The sequence below is a fragment of the Schistosoma mansoni genome, chromosome 1 (assembly GCF_000237925.1).
Source record: "Schistosoma mansoni strain Puerto Rico chromosome 1, complete genome".
Taxonomy (NCBI): domain Eukaryota; kingdom Metazoa; phylum Platyhelminthes; class Trematoda; order Strigeidida; family Schistosomatidae; genus Schistosoma; species Schistosoma mansoni.
Window position 1 is genome coordinate 29,957,623 of NC_031495.1, and position 22,396 is coordinate 29,980,018.

General features: G+C 30.2%; 1 protein-coding gene across 2 annotated transcripts in view; it reads left to right on the top strand.

Annotated features, from left to right (window-relative positions):
* Nucleotides 1-21,176, top strand: part of Smp_007270.1 (putative alpha-actinin) — a gene marked incomplete at its 3' end in the record, with an annotated part of 21,943 nt that extends 767 nt beyond the window's left edge. The window contains exons 1-5 of one of the 2 annotated variants that reach the window (XM_018793993.1): nt 7,326-7,574; nt 9,521-9,601; nt 11,866-11,950; nt 14,938-15,089; nt 20,322-21,176. In XM_018793993.1, coding sequence (XP_018648450.1) covers nt 7,546-7,574; nt 9,521-9,601; nt 11,866-11,950; nt 14,938-15,089; nt 20,322-20,517 — 543 coding nt within the window. In that variant the 5' untranslated portion in view covers nt 7,326-7,545. Of the gene's footprint in view, nt 1-7,325; nt 7,575-9,520; nt 9,602-11,865; nt 11,951-14,937; nt 15,090-20,321 lie in introns of those variants that run through there. The other variant, XM_018793994.1, reaches the window with a different exon arrangement.
* Between the last annotated feature and the right edge of the window lie 1,220 nt (nt 21,177-22,396).

Genomic DNA, 22,396 nt, shown 5'->3' on the forward strand with positions numbered 1-22,396 from the left:
CTCGCGAGGTGGGATTGTGGGTGCGCACTGCTGAGGAGTCCCACTATGAGACGAAATGGCTGGCCAGTGCTTCCAGGTTTTCCATTGTGGTCTAGCTTCAATTGATTCATGATCTCAACTATGAAATATTGCAATCTCCACAAAACCCTTTGTGATTATAATTCCAAAAACATTTCTAAAGTTTTTATCATACATCGAAAATTGAAAATATTGGTCTGTTTTTAGTAGAAAGATTTGACTGTATTTCTTGTAATTTTGTAGCATTGCATATATCTAGTTTAGATTGTGTTTATAGTTGCAGTTGTCATAAAACACCATAGTAAAACATATAATGCATGTATTACATAATAGTATTGTTTTATAATACCCTTATATTTAGTAAGCCATTAGTTTTTACGTCTAAACACGTAGTATCTAATATCAAAGGGAATTTGTTTTTCCAAATTTATCAAAAACCGGATGATCTACGATGCTACTCATCAGTAAAATTACTTAATAGGATATGATCATGATTAAAGACTTGAAAAATATATCAGGTTTTTTCATAATACAAGTAAATGTATTTACATTGTTTCTAACAAAGTTCTACATTACTCTCAGTAGACAATATTTTACTATAAGTAAAGGTAATTAATTTCAACATCGTGCTTGACTTAAGGGAATTATTTGGTCATCATGAATAAGATTTAGAAAATATAAAACGTATTGAATTTGGATGTTTGGTAATGACTTTTCAATATTAAGTTGAAAATCATGATCAAAATAATTGTGAAAATGATTTCTATATTGACATCGAACTGTCTGAACAGAATATCTACATTTCAACAGGCTGTTAGAAGCTGAATTAGCAAGTTATGTTGCATAATTATATGATTTTCTCCTTGGTGTCATACTGTAATGGACGTGAAGTTAAGTGAGGACAACCAAATGTACTTGAATACAGAATTACAGAAGGTATTAGTAAAATATGAGAATCATACATTGAATACTTAATTTGAAAATTTCCATCATTTGTCCTTCACCTTCTGTATGATTCTTCCAGTTTACAATTCCTTTCTATTTTCATTCCTGTCCTCTTCAACTCGAGCTTCTGTTGCCAAGGTTTCCACTTCTGATTGATGTTACATAATACTTATATCTGTCAACGTAAGCATCATACACTACAATTCAAGAGGCGAAATGTTGTGGTTTTATAAAACTCCACTGGATTGCAGTGCTAAGTATATCTTTTTGCTTTTTTATACACTTTTTTAGTTTGGGTTTTCTTCTGCTTGTAATCACTAAATCAACTGAATTTATTTTGAATTAAAAGGTATTTCGTGATACTCATATAAGTACCACGGAACATAATGTATCTGCACAAATGAAAATAGTATTAGGCAATTTCTACCATTTAAAACAATCATCTAAAAATAGTAGTTTAGATAAAGAAATTTTTTTCAATTCTCATTTAATACATTAATGTGATTTGAAACCAAATTTATCTTGTGAGCGCTTGTGCTTTGAACTTATTTAAATAACGTATTTTATAAATTTTCAATAATTCACAATAATTTTATTAATAACATGGAAATCAGGATATAGTTTATTCATTGTATGAAAACTAGTATATCATTAAATTTAAACACTAAAAATCTATTCACTGAGGACTTTAGGGACGAAAATTTGTTACTTAACACTGAATATAATTAAAACAAATGGTTGAAATAACATCATTGCTAATTACACATTCCTTAGAAAGGTTTGTTCTATCCATATTTTATTATCAGAATGGGGTTTGTGGCGATTGTAGTAATTTTAATAGTTGAATTCATGAGTCGATGTTGTCTGGACCACTATTGAAAACGTGGAAGCACTGGACGGTCGTTTAGTCTTAGTAGGGGGCTCCTCAGCAGTGCGCGTCTATGATCCCGTATGTTGGATCCGAATCCAGGACCTTCGGTCTCGTGCGCAAACGCTTAACCTCCAAACCACTGAGCCGGCATCCAGTGGTGTTTACGTCTAACTTCCATCGATCCATGAATGACTGAGCAACCATTCATCCATTGTCTGAGGTAGATACCTGTCTCTACCCAACACTGATTAGACTTCACTGGTCACAGCTTCTCACTAGAACTCCAGCATACATCAACTCATAGGTTCAACTTTTATCCGTATTTAAACCACTTCTTTCTTAAAATCTATCTATCAGAAGACTAGTAACAGGTTTAATTGTTATGATTTTAAGCTTAAAACAAAATGATAACTATATTACACCCATTGCCTGTGTTTAATGATTCCCTATTAATTTATTTACTCATTTTTAAAATTTCCGATTTCCAAACTTTGCTTGTTAATTATTCTTTCTATTAAGAAAATGTTTATAGGATATGCAGTAATTACTTTACTGACCTGATTTTCAATAACCTTTTAAACCTTAAATATCTAGTTCTTTACTCATTTATTCTATTACTTATTAGTTGATAGATTTTAAAAGAAACTTGAACTGATCGATTTGATTTTTTTGATCAATTAATACTTAAAAGTCAATAAAACTGATCTTTTACTAAACTAGAAAAATGACATTGATAGTAGGTTAATTCACTACAATGAAGAAACTAGAAAATAATTTACTGTATATCATGAGTTATATTCAATCATTTCTATCTTTAGTCGAAATCGATACTTTTAGCGTATTACATGTAACCATACGATATATTTTCATCATATCTTGATAATATGAAAAACCATAAAAAAACGATCATTGAAATGATTCAATGAAAACGTTACTTCACACAAACTTACTTACTTACGCCTGTTACTCCCAATGGAGCATAGGCCGCCGACTAGCATTCTCCAACCCACTCTGTACTGGGCTTTCCTTCTTTTTCATATGATATTTGGATATCTGAATGAAAAGTTTCAAAACTATCAATTTTTGCAAACTAATTAATTTTTCTACGTATCAATGTTAACGTTGGACTTGATAGTGTTAAATAAATTGAGCATTGAGTAGAAAGTGAGCATTGAGTAGAAAGTTAATAATAAATATCTGTTTTTTGTGTTATATCTCAATGAGTAGAAAAATTGTATTTCTGGCGTTTCGTGACTTAATTTAAGCCATTTCTTCAGAGTAAATAAGTAAACGAATTAAAGTAATACAAGTTTAAATAGTACTATTTCCTTAAACAATTTTTCGTACTTTGCTAAAATGTTTATTTCATTTTTCAAAATAGTTTCTTCTGAAAGAGTGTTACACATTCTGATAATCTTGTTGCTGAATGTTACCATTCAAATCAGTTAATTCCAAGCAGATATTTGATTCTGTTCTCTTTTAAACCTCAATTTAATGCATGTTTTAAGTTCATAAACCCAACGATTTGCAGAATTAACGTTATCTATTCATAAATTGGATCAATTATGGACGTCTAATTAACAGTAACATTGTAAACAACTCTGAATACACAGAATTTTTTTATCCTGAAAAGCTGTTGAGTAATAATTTTATAAGATATTTACTTTCACGTATATCATGACCTTATGCTTTCCAAGTATTTTTGTTTAACAAATGAATTCAAATTCATATTCCTAAGTACTTTACTTCAATAATGCCTTGAGCATGATTATAGTTTGCCTCATCATTTACTGGTCATTCAAAATGTTTTTCGTTGGTCATTACTGATTCACACTTCAGTTTGCTACCATTTCAATACAAATATCATGCCAATATTCATAGATCCAATAACATAAATCATTATCCAGCTGGTGGGTCACAGATAAAACGAAATGCATCTAGTTAATTTTAGAGCTACTCCTTATTAAACATTACTATGAACTGATACGAGATGGTAATGACACATTCACTCAAACAAACCCATTACTGAGTATAAATTAATGAATGAAATAGTTGGAGAATTACTTTACTTCCTATTAGTTATACTTCGTCAAATAAACATAGTATTTGGTTCAAAAATGAAGATTGATTTCATGAACTTATCATGAAAACACTGACCTATTAAAGAATATACATGAGGCTTTCTCTGATATTTAGGTATTTCATCCAGAGATATGTTAGTTATATAAGATAGTTATGAAAACTAGTATTTGTTGAGTATCAAAAATATTTTTATTTCTTAATCTATGCAAGAATGATATAAGATAATGCATCCAGTTTTACTGTTGCTATTTTATTGTCACAGAATAAAAGGAACCGTCACAAAAGTAACAAGATGTCCAAATTCATAAACATATAGACAGCATTCATTAAGTAAAGAAATAAATTCAGTGAAAAACATTAACGCATCTAGATGAATATGCAGTATGTTCAGTGGACAATCTTTGAGAAACTTTTTTTTTAAGTTGTATCTTAATAAATAGATAGAATAACAACACACTTCTATGTAAGGCAGAAGAGTGCTATTTTTTATTTAAATCTTACTTTATAGGTACAAAAAACGTGTGCTTCATCCAGCACCACTATGATGAACAACTCACTGCCGCACATCTCTTTCTCTTTCGGTTTTGTTTGTTTAATCTCGTCTCACTTTAATCACGATTATACTTTCATTTCCAATTTAACCAAATGTTCGTTTCTGCTTTTTGATTGGTATAACCAGTCTTGTTATTTTGAGATTATTCAGTGATATATGTGACTCCTTATCAATTTTGATATTTGATTACTTCTGTTTTCTTATACTTTCTGCAACTATTGCTATCTCTATTGCTATGAATAATTTACAACCTTTTTTTCTGGTAATTACGATTTCTTTCATTATTTCTCTTACAGTAATCATAATAATCTTCAAATGTTTCACTTACACGATTAAGTCACGGTCTCTGTTTGTTCAACCTGTTCATCTTTGTATCGAATCTGTACAGATATGGAAAGTATTTATAATTACTTTTCACTGGTGAACAAATGACCTTATTTTTGTTACACACCAAATTACACATGTATAACATTTTATTTATTTATACAAATCAGTGAATATGTAGAAGATCTGGGATAAACAAAGTAATGAAATCTATTCATTTCATCCCATATTGTTTGTTGTTATTGTTTTACAAAGTTTGTCAAGGAAATTAATCTCATGATACCCTCATATTAGTTGTTATTTGAGCACTTCTTTACAAGATTAAATAGTAAAAGTTCAGTCTGTTAGATTATTACAATGAAATGTATCTACAAAAGGTGGTGTTTTCATAAATTAAATCTTTCGGCTCAACTGCAGACACTTATTAACTAACACCTATTTCATTTCCTAACTAATCTTTAACACCATTAATGTTCAAATCATTCCATTCTAAAATTACCACATACAGATTGATTCGCGAACTCTTTTTTAAAGTTAAGAACTAGACATTAAAATAGTTTAGCCAATGTTTTATCATAGTTGTTTTATAATGAGTATGCTGTTTGAATTAAAACTGTGTTTTCTGTTTGCGATCTCTTGAAAGTTATTCAATCATTAAAGTCACTGAAAATTCAGGTGTAATACATCAGCAATGATGACTAATACAATTTTAACTGAAGCAATAGTATTATTCAAGTGTAAACTTATTGAGGTATATATTTTCTCTGATTGTAACGCTATTTTTACAACTCGAAATGTAAGGCTTAGATGGAAGTGACCACTTCCGACAACCCGCTGATTAAACCAATTTCCATACAGTTAATATTCATTCACAATATTCCATGAACCTGTTGTACGCATTGCTAGGATAAAAATAACTATAAGTTTATGGAAAATAATATAAATGAATCTTATACTTCATTTATTAAAATCACAGGGGTTAACTGATATAAATATTCAGCTCGATATATTTGCCAACAAACAACAACAAACAAACAAATGCATCCATGTTAGTATGCTACTAAGTATCTAAATTAAATGACTTGGTTACTACTGAAACTATGTTACAACCTGCGAATCTAATTTTATTCCAGAAATCAACAAGGCTTGTTTTTAATTATGATGAAGGTTAAAGTAGAAAACATCGATTAAGTCGCAATACAATGAATCGATAGTCTAGAACCTCTAAAAATGTTTTTATGCTTACACAACTTATACATTGATAGGCTCACTTACAGTCTGTTCACGGTTTGTTTAACATATTTAGGTTCTTTGCTTGAAGAACTCTGTCAAAGTATTCCGAAGTTTACAACTTTTTACTGACAATTATCATGTGCTCACTAATGGTTTTCTTCGAGAGGAAATTTCCAAAGTCCTAGTCAAAAGCTATGATCAGTGGAGTTAGTTCGTGTAGAGTGTGAAGCAGTAACACAACGAAGACAATAGAAGATAGTTGAGCAATGTTTCAGATTGATCGGAGTTAGACATGAACACTGCTGTATGCCAACTCAGTGGTCTAATGATTAAGCGTTTGCGCGTGTTTGATTTCTCAGTGCGAGGTTGAGGGTGAGCACCGGTGATGAGTCCCATACTAAGACAAAGCGTCCACCTAGTACTTCCAGGTTTTCAATGCTGGTCTGAATTAGATCGGTTCATGATTCTAATGAAAAGAATATAAATCAAATATTTCGACGATGCTTATAATGTAAATGTATCTCTTTTGTGCATTGAAGAGAATGATCACCTTTAATAAAGATCATCTCAAATTCTTTATAAGAGCGTATAGTTTTTCTTACTTTATTGATGAAAATAAGTAGTGGTTGACTTTTTCGGTTGATTTTAAGTGAGTGTGATCTGAGAATCAAATCACTTCTCTTATTGATACTTAATATTATTTAAGTTTTTTTAAATAAAATGACTATAATATATATGATGAAAAAATTATCTTTCATGAAAATAGCTCTCACGTATCGACCTGTCCATATTAATTCGTTAGAAATATACAGTATATATAACATAAAGCTTCTAACTTAGAAAACTGTTTATCTTTATGAATGATTGCAAGGTGTGCTAATATTTGTGTAATTTGAAGATGGGTTTCAACTGGAATGATTTAGGAGTATACATTTAAATTCTAACCAGATCAACTTGAAGGTCTATTTGCAAGCATTATAATCACTAAGATACTTATTCTATATTCGACAATCCAAATGATCTTAAATACAAATTACGACTTGTTTTCGTAATGCGATCAATGAATGAGTAAAAACTTCTTTTGTTAAAACTCCACTAAAAAAATGATGTTTTTTGTATGTAAGTAAGCGCATGAAGACAAAATGACCAGCATTCACTATTTACTTATTATTCATAATACAATTGTAGATTTCTATTATTTGTCATGTGATTATGTCATCAAGATAAGTTTTGTTTTCTTTACATTATCATACAGTTGAGTACATAACCAATATATGAACTATTTTACTGAATAGTAAACTGACACATAGAGCATGTCTTGAGTTCACTTATTGATCAATGAAGTAATATAAAACTATTAATATTGAGTATCATTTCATCTTTAGAACTGTTCTATTCATTCTTGTATCAGCTTTTGTTTCATTTGAATAATACAAAGCATCTATATTGCTAATCTTATTATTTAACGATTAAAATAAACATTTTGGATATTATAAGATATTTTATCATAGATAGTATAATGTCTGGAAACATGACTACGTTACGAAGGTAAGTTTAGTTGTTGGTAGCATTTATTCCTATGGAATTACTATCTAATAATTACAATATGTAAGGATTCATCTTTGTTTAGATTTAGAACATGTTCGTTTATATTGAATTATATTTGATTGACACTACTTAATAGAAAATACAATAATATACTAAGTTAATATAAGTTCGATTCATGTAATAATAAAGGTTTATTTATTTCGATAAACTCCAGATAAGTAGTTAGATAATGGCTAAATTCATTACATGCTGATAAAACTATACTTCATTTTATCGTAAACATCTGTTATAGAATAAATTCCATATTAAAATAGGGACTTCTTCTAATTGAGACAATCAACCTAAGCAAAACGTATTATTCTTGCTTGTATATGCAGTCTATTTAAATGATAGAAATACAGTGTCATGTTAAATTCCTAATTTGTAAACATCTAAAAATCACTTTAGATCACATTTTTACTTCATTATGTTGGACGTGGTATGAAATAAGACAAGCGTATATATGTAAGATTGGATGGACTAGTTGTTATGACTGGCGTTTTATTCAATGAAAAGTTGACCTTTTATACCAGAAATTAATCAAAGGTTCACTAGTAACTAATTTCCTTAGCTGATTCTCAGAGTTCTAATGAGAAGCTGTTATCGGTTTAGCACCACTAAATATCACCATTTCCAGTACATAGTGGTCACTGAATATTGCAAATCAAACGGAGTTAGAAATGTAGACCAATAGTCATAAGGTTAAACACTCGGAAGGAGACCTGAAAGTTTTGAATTTGATTTCTGGTTGGATCTTGAATGCTTACTACTTAGGAGTCCCATAATAATACTAAATTATTATCCAGTACTTCTCATTTTTTAACAGTTATCTAGCTTGGGTCAACTCGTGATATAAATCTAGCAATATTATATCAGTCAATAATACCCTGAAGTTTAAGTGTTTGAGGTCAAGATTACACTTTTTAAGCATACAATATCATTGTTATACCAATATATGACGTGAAATGTATTGAAAAATGTAGATTCTTACTTTATTACTTCACTGATTTCATTATGATTCTTTTTATCTTTTACCACGGTTTACTAAACGTAAACTCTAACTTAATTTGTAATTAAAATCCACGTGACAATAGGGTTTAAGATTTACATAAAAAAACATTATTGTCGTTAGAAGGGGTTTTTGTGGAGATTTAGTATTTGCATAGTTGAAAGCATGAGTCAATTGAAGCTAGACCACCAAGGAAAACCTGGAAGCACCGGATGGCCGTTTTGATTGTCGATTGTTTAAATATACGATTTTTTTCCTATACTCACTTACTAGTCTAGTTAGTTATAGTTTCAGGTTCCCTATTATTAAAGTTATTTACACTGTGTAGATAATTATCACTACATGTAAAGTTTTCTACTAATCGTCAGTCCTATAAATTCTAAACTAATGGAGAATTAAAGTATATTGCAGTGATAAATGAGATATATTCCTTACAAATATATAAATACACCGTTCCATTAAATACATATTTTTCCTTCCAAATTCGGCAAATATCAGTTATTTAATATTTTCAGACAGGTTGTTCCCAAACGCATTTTGTCTTTTCTCATTTTATCATCATTCCAAAGATTGTTCTTCACTTATTTTCGAAAGTTAAGGTAAAAGGAAACTAGGTATCACAATTCTCAGTCTAATTAATCATTCATCAGATTCTCTTAAGTTCTTTTGATTTACTGAACTTTTCAGTAAGATCAGATAATTCACTAAGATTGGTTCAATAAATTTGCTAATCTCTTGAAGAAAGAAATATCATAATCATATCATTATGTTACATCATTGCACTAATAAAACAAACATACTTGTTTCATCCGTAGTCGGAATAACTGTTTTCTTTTTATTATCTTTCTTATTTATACAAAACAATGTTTTTGGTTTATTTTTTCCCTTCTATTTTCAGACATCATTCTACATTCTCGCATACAATGAATAAATTTAAAGCGATGGATAAAGCGAACAATCCCCAGGGTGCAAAACCAAAGTAGGAGTTGTAAATGAAATTTTGTTTTGGAAAAAAACAGTTCTGTAAAACACTTTACTTAGTTATTACATTAGGTTTATTTTGATTATCACTTTATTCAAAGAAATATTTCGAATAAATAAATAATGTCGAAAGTAAACAAATGTTATTATTTAAGTATTCGATGACTAGTTATTTAGTCGTCGACTTGAACCGAACTACACCTACTTCTTCTTACCCAATTGGGTTTTATTACTGACCCTTAAGCAAGAAAGTAAAACTGAAATCAAGAATTTGCCTGATTATCGAGTTACATCACACCTTTGTGATAAATAGATTATGAATTGGTAAATTGGTCAGGAGAAGGATTTGTGAAGAAACGTTCATGATAAGTAGACTAATCAATTTCTACATCACATTAACTGATTTCTCAACGGTCTTATAACTGTGTTTTGCATAAAAATAGCCTATTACTTGAAAAGTAAAATGTTTTTATAACATAATGCTGACATAAGTTAGCTGATAGCTGTTAAATAATTCGAATATATATACCAGTTAAGAACTTTGATTACAATCTGCATAGCTCAGTTGTAATTTTTCAAACATATAACTTTAGATGATCGCGGTTGTAACAAACATAATAGGGTAATTCAAGACTGTCGATCACCATGAAGATCAATGAGACTAATGGATAATTCCTTCTCCCGATAATTTATAATCGCTCTAGACGGAAATAACACAAATCCGAGTTACTTTAATTCTAAAAAATAGCTTTTAAGTGATCAGAGGAGTAAATTAACTAAAATTAATTTTAAATGATCTGAAGTTAAGTTAAACACTTTAATGTATCTGTTAAATATATACATGTAACATAAAAGAGGCTATCTAATTAAATCTTACAAATATATATGTAAGTAATGAAATTAATGTGGAAGAGAAACCTTTTTCCACAGCGTACCGAGTTCATACAAAATGTCGTCTATTGAGTTCATCAAAACTATCATAATGACAGTACTTAACAGTTCACACGAAAATGATGTATATTTACACATACTACTCAAATATAATATCATTTACTAATTCTTCAGAAATGATTTTCCTTACTTATCTTCACATTGATCGAAATAATTAAACAATTTAAATATTACATTTATTTGTTGCAGGATATTGGGGATCTACAAGTAATTGAAGTGCCTCTCTTTTCATTTATTTACTCTCATAAAACTTTTTTGTTATCGTGGGGTTTGGATTAACGAACAGATATACATGATTTCTTTTTGCAATTTCAGTGTTTTTACGTGATGAACACTTTTCATATTAAAAAGTGGCATTTGTAGCAACAATACACCAAATGATCAACTTTATATCGTATTCTGAATCTAGAATTTTGTATAAACTAAATTATTACAAGACTGAATGTTCATTGATATATTTAAAACTGTTTGTAAAATTTGAAGCTTACAAACCATTACTAATACTGATTTACATGAGTCCTGTATTACCAAATACATGTAGAAAATGTATACGTTAATAGGTTGAATTACATAATGTACCATCAGAAGTGTGAAACGTCATGAATTAAGCTGCGAAATTTTAGATATTCTAAACAACTAAATGGATCCGAGTACAAGTTATGTATTTTTTGAAAGTATTTTTCCTAGAAAAATAGCTTTTTCAATCGACAACATTCAACTTTAATTCCATCAAATTTACCTATTTACTAACGATAATTTCCAAATGCCGTCGCAAAAATGCTATTTGAACAAATTCTGTACTTAATCAGAAACAATAGGAAGTGCTAATACACTAAGTAGATTCTCAAAAAAGGCTTCGACTGAACTATTTTGTTACATCTCATGTCAATGAGCTAAGAACTCAATATGTCAATCACTATAATTTAATTATTTTTAATCATTTTACTTAACAAGAATTTCAAGACTTTGCAAGGTCTTAGTGAAAACAGGCATTGGATATATTTATCACAATAAACATGCATTCTTTACACCGTATACCCAAAATTTCGGACAATAATATCACAGATTAATATACAATAACAAAAAAGGTATCAGTACCAAGGTTGGGCTTGATAGTTTCATTGTTTCCTTTGTACAATTTAAACTTGTGTTGATTAAATGTGGGTTATTTATTTACTCTGAAGAAGTGACTTACATTAAGTCACGAAACGTCAGAAATAAAATTTCTGTACTCATTTGAATATAACAGAAATATATTTATTGCAATAACAAACTATGTATTTTGTTTATTGATTATTAAATACATTACAGTTTCGCATCTGGTGGAAAAGGAGCTCAGCCTAATGCAAAACAGATTATGCTTGATTGGTGTAAAGCTGTAACTAAAGGATATGAGGTAACTAACTTTAGTTTAATATGTTATTTAACATTTGTCAAGAGAATACACTGCACAAAAATCTGGATCAAAAGCTTCGTATTCTTTTAATCGGTGTTTAGATCCTATCACTACTAACATTGTCTTACAGACCCATTTATTGACATGTTAGGTTTAAGGAATAACAAAATCATGTAGAGTGTATATCACTGATGGAGTGTTGTACTTTTCGCTACTAAAGTCTTAGTACAATCACGTGAAATGTTTATAAAGTTACTGATATCCCTGATCTTTTTGTGTGTTTAACATTTAAAGTAATCCGTAAGTACTATCATTCATTAGAGTTCAGACTTTAGAAAATTATCAAAAAAGGATTATCATATTATCACAAATATCCAAATAAAACTGTTATGATGAAAAGAATTCCATCTGACAATTACCTTTAAGGAGTTATATGTAATTTTGTCAGTGTACGGTAATTATGAACTAAAACCTTTCAGATATAGTAATTGTTACAGTACTTTTGATCATGACAAATATGTACAGTAGATTAGTTCATATTTAAAAAGTTGGATCATTTTATGATAAAAGAAACATGTCGTACCTAATTATAAATAAGCAATTTCTGTACACTATAACATAATTTTTTTTTAAAAATGAAAGAACCTCATTCCATTCAAAAGTAACTTTGTAACATGATGGAATTACTATCTAAAAAAACAAAATACTACTAGCTTCAGGTCAGTATCTCTTAATGAAGTTTCTATTTCATTGCCTGTAGAACCTAATATAGTTTTATTATTCATTAAACTACCAACTCTCCTCTTAATGTAACATTTCCGTAAGCTTTCTTATTTGTCTTTATCGGTGCGAAGAAATATGAATGTGAGAAAACATATTTGCTGTGTGTGATATTCAGGTCAAATTAATAGGAAAGCCATTGATAATCTAAGAGTAAAACAACATCGATAGAATTTTATGCCTTTGATTATTCTTAACTTTCGTGATAATTAAAGCATAAATTTTATTATTTCATATGAAAAGACAGTTCAAATCCGCCGACTGATTAAAGAGCCTCATAGAATCTTGACAAATACATAAGGCTTTTTGTGAAGAATATTATTTTTATTCGTGTACACAAATTTATCTATAAGTGATCTAACTAGCCGCTAGGTGATAGTACAAAAAATATACTTGTTTGATAATTACTGATTTCATAGCTTTATTAATTCAAAATCAATAGACAAAATTAACTCAGCTATGATATTTATTTGGCTATATCATCCTCATCCACAAAAGGGTGTTATTTCACAAAGGTTAGAGTTATTCGTGAAAAGCGAATTGTAGCGGTTCATGAAACTGTTTGCTTAATTACGTAGACTGTGTATGAGTATGTACGCTGTCCAACATGAATTATTGTGATCACCTCAGGTGATGAAATAGTTGTGTAATTCTAACAGTCCAGTATTATTCATTTAATGTTTTGCTTTGCCCGAAACATCAATAGTCTCTACTTCTCAACTGTGTTCATCCCAAGGAAATGTTTACATTCCTAGATTTCACTTTCCTTTGTTCAGATTGCTTTGATATTAATGGCAATTTAGAGAAAGTATCAAAGCTGAATTTTGTATTTGATGCCATTCATCAGTAGAGGATAAATGAAAATTCATAGGGGACGGCATTCGTTATCCAGGATTCGAACCTATCATTCAGATTTACAATCAGAAACGTTACCACTAGGTTGTTTGACCCGGAATCAGCTATCTGTGGAAATAAGATCTTCAGGGCGATTAAATACTGAGTAGTAACAAATGTCATATTTAGCTCGTTTTGAGTACTGATTGAATTCTGCGTGCTATCTTGCAATGTAGCCACTAATCCTAGACTACTGGTAGGTTTTTCTAATGAACTTACTGTACCTTGATCTATTGAATTCAAATAACACTAAGAACCAAACAAATATTACATTGGTTACTGTAAATGATCATTCGATTTGAATATAACGTTTCAAATGAAGTAATTTGAACCAATATATCACTCCATAAGGCCTTGTTTCGATCAAATCTAATATTTCAATAATTCTAGAATTATAGAAAAAACTTTTAGTCAACATATGGCATTCTTTTACTAATCCGTACAGTAAGACTTATAAGAAAAATCTAACATTGTAATTAATATTAAAAAAGAGTAATTTTAAGTGCACAGCTATACTCATCCTTCAGACATTCTGATTTTATCGATATTTTATAGGCTCAGTATTATTTTTTACTCTCAATATGTATATCTAGTGAATTAATTTCATCTGTTTACTTCAACTATGTAAAAGGTAATTCCAGTACTATAAAGTCATACCATCAAACTTCGGTTACTCCGACAACTCATATAACGGCATCTGTTAGTTCAGTATAAGATATCAGTTTGAAAAATAATACTTACCATTTTTAACTGCAACATTCAATTGTTGATCATAAAATTAATGTTACAACTACGTTTTATGTGGTTGCACTACGTCCTAGAGCTTTCATATTCTTTAAAGCTAATTTAATATTGTATAGAACCTTAAATATCTATGCATCAATGTAAAATAGTTTATTTTCGGGGGATTGTAAGCTTTCTTTATCCTTCTAAGATCAAATATTACTCAAAATTGACTTGGTCAATTGAGACTATTATATTTGAAAGAATAAATGAAGCATCCAATGTTTAGTACGAATATATCTTACATAACTCAGAATGTGCTTAACTAACAATTTTTGATTTCCTATGAAACATTGTTTCATGTTGTAATTTCACACAAACCATAGATCCACTTTGGTAATAACATCCTTTTACGGTGAAAACCTACTATTATCATCTCGATATAAGACCTCAGTGACATTTCTCCTTGATATCAATATTCCTTTATTGAGATGATTTATCTATTATTTTGGCATACTACAATTTAAATTTCTGCCTTGTCGTATACTACTGTTATTGATTGCTTTATTTCTTTCTTTACTTGTATTCAGGGTGTGGACATACAAAATTTCGGAAGTAGCTGGGGTGATGGTTTAGCATTTTGTGCATTAATTCATCACTTTTATCCGGATTCATTTGATTTCTCTACATTGGATCCAAAAAATAAACGAGCAAATTTTGAATTGGCATTTGAAAAAGCTGAGTAGGTTGTAAAAAAATATGCATGTTTAGACTTACAGATATGCTTCTCCATTTTGCATATATATTTTTTATTCAACTAGGTCGTAACGCGACGAACCGTTGGATTTACTGCCTTTAAAATGAGCTATACCTCGGCTTGTAGCAACAATGTTCCAATGGAGTTTTTTAATGGTAGCTGAAGCCACAGTGAAACAGATGAAGATCAACTACTGAAATCGAATAAATTAGTCATACTGTACTTTTTTAATCTAGATGAATCTATAGCTTCGATAAAAACTGAGATTATTTAATGGGAACACCTTTTATATTTCAGGCTGGTATGCATAAACATTAGAATCGAATTCCTAATATTCAAAATAAAACGACTTTAGGTTATTTAAAATGAAACATATTTTTCTTTGGATGCATTTGGTATTGGCATATAATCCCCATTTAAACATTAAAAATTAAAACACGAAGTTCAGCGAAGGGATCTCTTTTCAACGAATTTATCATTATACGATTGTACAGCTTGATAATAAATTCGTTGAAAAGAGATCCCTTCGCTGAACTTCACTTGGTATTGTTTGTTTGAATCTTCCTATTAATGCTTAGGACTGCAATTGATAAGTCTCTTATTGGCATATGTGTATACTGCGTATTGCTTCAATATAGCCTTAATGGAAAGATTCAAACAAACAATACCAAGTGAATTTAAACTTCACCCCATTGCACAAGCAAGTGGCTATCAGGGCCCAGTAGCTGAGTGGATAATTCTATGGCGCTTGAAGGGAACGGTACTGAGTTCGAGTCCCAGAGTGAACAACAACTTTGAAATGCAGGTACGACCGTCTGACGAGTCCCGAATCGGACGTAACGTGCGTCCTGGATTCCACTGCTAGCCATTGTCCATCTTTGCTCATCGTATTTTTAAAATTCAGAAATAGTTTTCTTTTTATGAAAGTCTCTCTATAATTATCTTAAATTAAACAAATGGATTATTGTTTTATTTTAGCTATCCGTTTAGTCACTCATCCTACGGCTAATAGTTTTTTTAGAATGCTCTTGTTTGTAATTAGGGATATATCTTGTGATAGTTTTATAGACTTAGTCTAGAGTAATACACATGAAAGGGAAATATTATGAGGCATTTTAATAATACATTGAGGTTTGAATATTTACTTTGTTAAGCATGTAGTAATAATCGTACAGATTTTGCTGTCAAATCATAACAAATTAAAAAATTCGACTGGGATCAATCAAGCAAATGACCCTATCAAGAAGCAGAAAAGATGATCCGACAGTAAAAAAGTCCAAATATTGTCTTTTCCCATTCAACACGTAATCAATATGCTTTTGTACTTTCTTCGTTCACTTCGAATTAACGGTATAGATTTTTTTTAAGTATAGCATTCAGGAAACAAATGATAATAGCTGATGACCGTTTTTTGTACAACATTCCAAGATATATGGAATACTTAACTTGATTGTTCGCAGAACAGTTATGGCTTTAATATTTTAGTCAAAAAGTTTTGTGCTTTAATGAAACAGTTATATATGTATACTGTTTAAATTATCCGCGTCAAACACACATAACACGACATATAAATATGTATAAATTCATATAAGCGATGTTGTAAAAACATAACTGTATTGTTATGTAGGTCAATTTTACTTATCCGTAGTATGACAAAACAATGAAATGTCACAATAAAAGTAGCCAAAATGAAATCTTTTCAATCTCTTTTGAATAGTTTTATTATTCAACTTTTTTATTGTTGTTAGATTCTTTTTAAAATTTAATTTCAAACAAAGTAGGACCACTTCTCTGAAATTTACTGATACGTGGGAATGAACAAAACAGAAGCGAAAAAAACAACTTAGGTAGAAGAAACAAAGGGGTTTAGAAAAATGATGCCATCTGAGTATCGTAACGAAAATGAAAGATTACCTGGTAATAATACTGTTAATTGTTATATATAAAAACGTGATTTTGTTATGTAGTTTTCTCATGGTTGAATGGTTTTCTTTCCGAAGAGGATAATAATGTTCGACGGGACAATAAAGGTTTTGCTAACAAACCATTCAGTTAAGAGAATGTAACACCGCCATAGAGCATCGACCAGAACTGCTAACCACTCTTATTCTCTCATTTCACACTGAGCAAACTTTCTTCATTTATTTATTGAAGTTACAGTGTAGTTGAGTATCAGGCACTTCCAGAATGTTGCCAAACTTAATAAAAAACATTAAGAGAACAAATAAACATTTACTGAAAACTTTCACTTCTCTATTCATTTATGATTTTGATTGTATATTTTTTTGAATTTGATCAAATAATTTTGATTCATTTACGCTTCACAAGGACTTACATCAGTTCAAAACCTAAATATCATTTTAATTAGCTACCTGGCTACCTTGGTACAATACTACCTATAAAAAAGTCGAACATGTGGTATTTATTAAAATGTTTTATAATAAATATATATATATTTTAAAATCCCAATCAGTAAAAATATTGCATTCCCAACGTTTTGTAACCTAATGTAATCCATTTTCTCAGAGTGAATAAATCTCAGAAGAGGTGGCTTACACTAGGTAACGAAAAGTCAGAAATACAGTTTTTATACTCATTTTGATATAACGAAAAATATATTTATTATTAACTTTCTACCCAATGCTCAATTTGTTTAAAAAATATCAAGTCCAACGTTGACATTGATACCTACAAATTGTTGTTCAAGTGAATTGATTTATTGAACAAAAAGCAGAAATAATTCATAACACCACTAACATACTGTTAAATTTGAATATGAAATACCATCTCCTTTCTTCCAAAAATATAGTTCATTTACTTAAATGAAAGTCATTAGTATAAAAGCGTTTGATAATTTGATTTTGAAAATAATTGAACTTAGTGGCCAGCGTTTCGTCCTATTTGAGACTCATCAGCCGGACGTACCTGCATCTCAAAATTGATCTTCACTCTGGGACTCGAATTCAGTACCGTTCGCTTCAAACGCCATCGCGTTATCCACTCGGCTACTGCGTCCTGATTGCCACTTGCTTGTGCAATGGGTTGAAGTTTAAATTCACTTGGTATTGTTTGTTTGAATCTTCCCATTGATGCTTAGAACTGCAATTGGTCAGCCAGAGTGAACATCAACTCTGAGATGCAGGTACATCCAGTTGACGAGTCCCAAATAGGACGAAACTCGCGTCCTGTATCCCACTGCTAGCTACTATCCATCTTTGCTTATTATGCTCCTGACTTAAGGCAATGTCGAGGCAATACGCACAATATGCACATATGCCAATAAGAGACTAAGCAGTTGCAGTCTTAAGCATCAATGGGAAGATTCAAACAAACAATAGTAGGTGAATTGAACTTAGGTTTCAACATAATGCTATGATGAAGAATATTTTAGAATATTATATTGCTTATATATAGAAAAAATCATATAGTTCTATCGGCTCAATTTTACTTAGTAAAATATAATTTTACTTTTTTTTAAAGCCATCACCCTTACTAAAAGTGAAGTATATTGAAATTACTCAACACTTTTAATTATACAGATTAGTCTATAAAATGAAAGATTACTTAGATGACATAATTGTTTATGCTTTTTCATATAACTAGCTTAGCAAAATGTTTATCTAGATTATTACTCTATTATATATATATAGGGAGGGAGAGAGAGAGAGGGACGAATAGATAACCATCAATGAAATTACCAAGCTGTTTAAACTCTCTGTATCTCCTCATTTCTATTGCTATTTGACTGGTCATCCCGGTCTCCCACATTGCTTGGACGTTCCATGTGCCTATAAAGAGTGTTGCTCTGGTCGTTAGAAGGGGCATCGGCCTCGTGACTTCCGAAAAACATCGGCCTTCATCATGAGGCGTCATAATTATTCCTTCAACTCCCAGGACAGAGTTTAAATGGTTTGAATTATTTTTTCTGGTTATCGTTTTCTTTAGCGAGTTAGTTTTTCTACGGGATGGGGTCGCTAACCACATGCCCAACCCTCCTCCTTTACCCGAGCTTGGGACCGGCAGTGAATCTAGAAGAGCTACAGGCGGAGTTATATATTACTTTTAATTCAGTAGAGTTATACACCAAATCATATTCACGGTTGGTATTATTTCATTGACAGAAAGAAATAAGATTTTTGAACTACAGCTAATATTGAAATCTTTATTATTTATTGTAAGAAGTAATTTTTTGCTCAATACATGAATTATATTCGAAAAAGATAGAAAAAATGATTTTTTAAAGTGAACTACATTTCAAAGAAAGAGTAAGAAGGTTTTATAAAACTAAACCACATTAATCCTTTTGATCATAATCTCTGAAACACAGACTAGGTCAACTAACTTTTCCATTAATTAGGTACTAACAGAAATCTGTGGACAATATATATATATATATATATATATATATATATATAATTTTTCAAGATGATAATAATCACAATAATAGTGATAGTCGAATTCTGTTAAACATGGTAACAATGAGATAGAATAAACAAAGGCATTAAAACGCCAATTTTTAATCAGCGAAACTAATAATATTTTAAAAGTTGAATTCATGAGTCTATTTAAGCTAAGATAGCTAAGCCAATATGGGACTTCTCAGCTGACAATTCAAGTTTTAAAATATTATTAGTTTTTCTGATTAGAAAATGACGTTTTAATGCCTTCGTTTGTTCTATTTCATTGTCACCATGTTTAACAGAATTTGACCATCATTATTACTGTGATTATTATCATCTTGAGAAGTTATATATATATATATATATATATATATATATATATATATATATATATATATATATATATATATATATATATATGCATCACTTACACTATGTTGAGATATGAGGTGGTGGCTACAGGTAGTCCCGAAAACTAGAAACCTATGTCAAGAGTTTCTATCAACTAACTCCAACCATCAATCTTCAGTGTTGACAAGTGTTTCACTTAAATTTCTCACGAAGCATTTTTCCCTCAGGATATTAAGATCCAAATAAAAATTCAGTTTGTTATCTCAAAAACTCCTATTTAATATCTGTTTTGCGTATCTCTGATATTTATTCGACCGTATAAACTGTGAACTTTTGAAAACAGAGTGCCTTTGAGCAAATATTCAACCAGTTTAAAGTGTTTTTCATCTACCTACTTAGAAAATAACTAATTTAAAATTTCTGTAATCCTGAATATTCCATCGATTCTCTTTGTATCTATTGACAGGAAACTTGGCAATGTTTCTCCGTTACTCGACATTGAGGATTTAATGCGTATGAAAGTACCTGACTGGAAATGCGTCTTTACACAAATTCAATTATATTACCGGCGTTTCCATTTGGAGGAAGGTAAAAATGCAACTGTTCCTCCAACTGGTATCCTTCCTAAAGCTGCTCCGAAACCAGAGACAACAGATGAATAGTATTCTGTATATAACTAATCTGTACAACCAATTATATATATATATATATATATATATATATATATATATATATATATATATATATATATATATCAATTAATGAAGGTGCACGAAAGATGTGAAAATAAAATGTCTAATTTGTATGCTTGCCTTTAATGAAAGGCTTTGCCCTTTTCAAAGCCTAATTCACTAGTCTGCTTTATCACCCCAGTCGCTGTTCAATTTTAATCGACGGATATTCACCTCACTAAACATATACAATATATTTGATTTCTCGGTTCAGTAAACAATGCATTTTATCCAGTCACCGTCTATATGATCATAATGTAAAGTACTTAATAATATCACAATCATTTTTGCTATAGCTTACAAAATTGGCTAGTTTATTTTTAATGCTTTTTTTTCGATTTCATTGGACCCTTTATCAGCAAGATTACACTGAATTTCTTTTTCCTTGAAACTTTAGAGAATAGAGACATACCTATGACTTTATATTGAAACATTTATCTTTCATAATTTTGATTCAGAAAAATTAAATCACATCCAATTATTTTTGTTTCTGTATTATTAAAACTTCTATTTCATTTATTAAACATATATATGTTCATATATATATATATATATATATATATATATATATATATATATACTTGAAGTTGAATTTAGTTTCTTTTACTCCTGAGAAACTACATTTCAATTCATTAGTATTCAGTGCTTCAGGTCTATTGAGGACATGATTATTTATGACTTTACTAAACATTTTAATTGCTTGTGTTATGAATAACCAGTAAAGAATGGATGATAGGACAACTAATGAAAGTACTTTTTAAGGTATACTAAAAATAAGTTAGCAAATCAATATACAGAAAATTATTCTTTATAGCTAGGTTTTCATTGTTGTTAGTTAGAAATTCATATGATCCATAAGATCTTTGTATCTTTCAAGAAGACTCATCACTAGGATTAACTTATTGACCTTGCCAGGCTAACCCATAAATACACTTTTCCTCGTAACTGAGGGCTAATTTTATAAGCTGATAATAACAAACATGAGTCTTCCTAGTAGTGATAGTCTTACAAACAGTCTTGAGGAATTTATAGATGATTGCACAACTCCCTAAGGCGACGATCAAAGAAGGATAATCAAGCTGAAAATCAAACATTTGAAGTCTTCTCTCCAACACAACTTTTATGTTCCCATGTCTTTACGCAATTGTTTATACATAAGTAATATAATAGTGTCATACTGAACGAGAACACATGTGGGGACAATTGAGTGTATCTGAAATGCAACATTACAGAATATCTTAATAAAAATCTGAGAACAACATAGTAAATACTTCATTTGCAAAATGTCAATAAATCCTCTCAGAATTTATTGTTCCTTCATTTCCACAGCAATAATTGTATGTTCTCGTTCTCTTTTTTTTCAATCTTCCTAACCTTCTGTCTCCAGGTATTTCACTTTCGACTGATGATACATACTACTTATATGTCGACATCAGTAGCACACCACAGTGTTACTATTTTGGATATATTTATGTTCACAACTTGAAAAATTGAAAACTACTAGTTATTCGCTCTCGATGGTTCCAAACGATTCAAAGTAAATTAAGTCACCCTGAATTTAGGCACATTCATGAATTGTATCTCTTTACTATCGTATTTACACAGATGATCATTAATAAAAGATTATCCCATAGTTCATCACTATGGAGAATAAAGGTACATATTGGAATATCAGGCTTTGTAAAAGTCTGGAAAGCACAAAACGTACCGACGCATCATGTAAATAACAGAATTTTTAATTATTTGCTTATGTCGGAAATGATACTCGGATGTCCGCCCGCGGAGGTCGGGATCGATGTCATCTATCGAC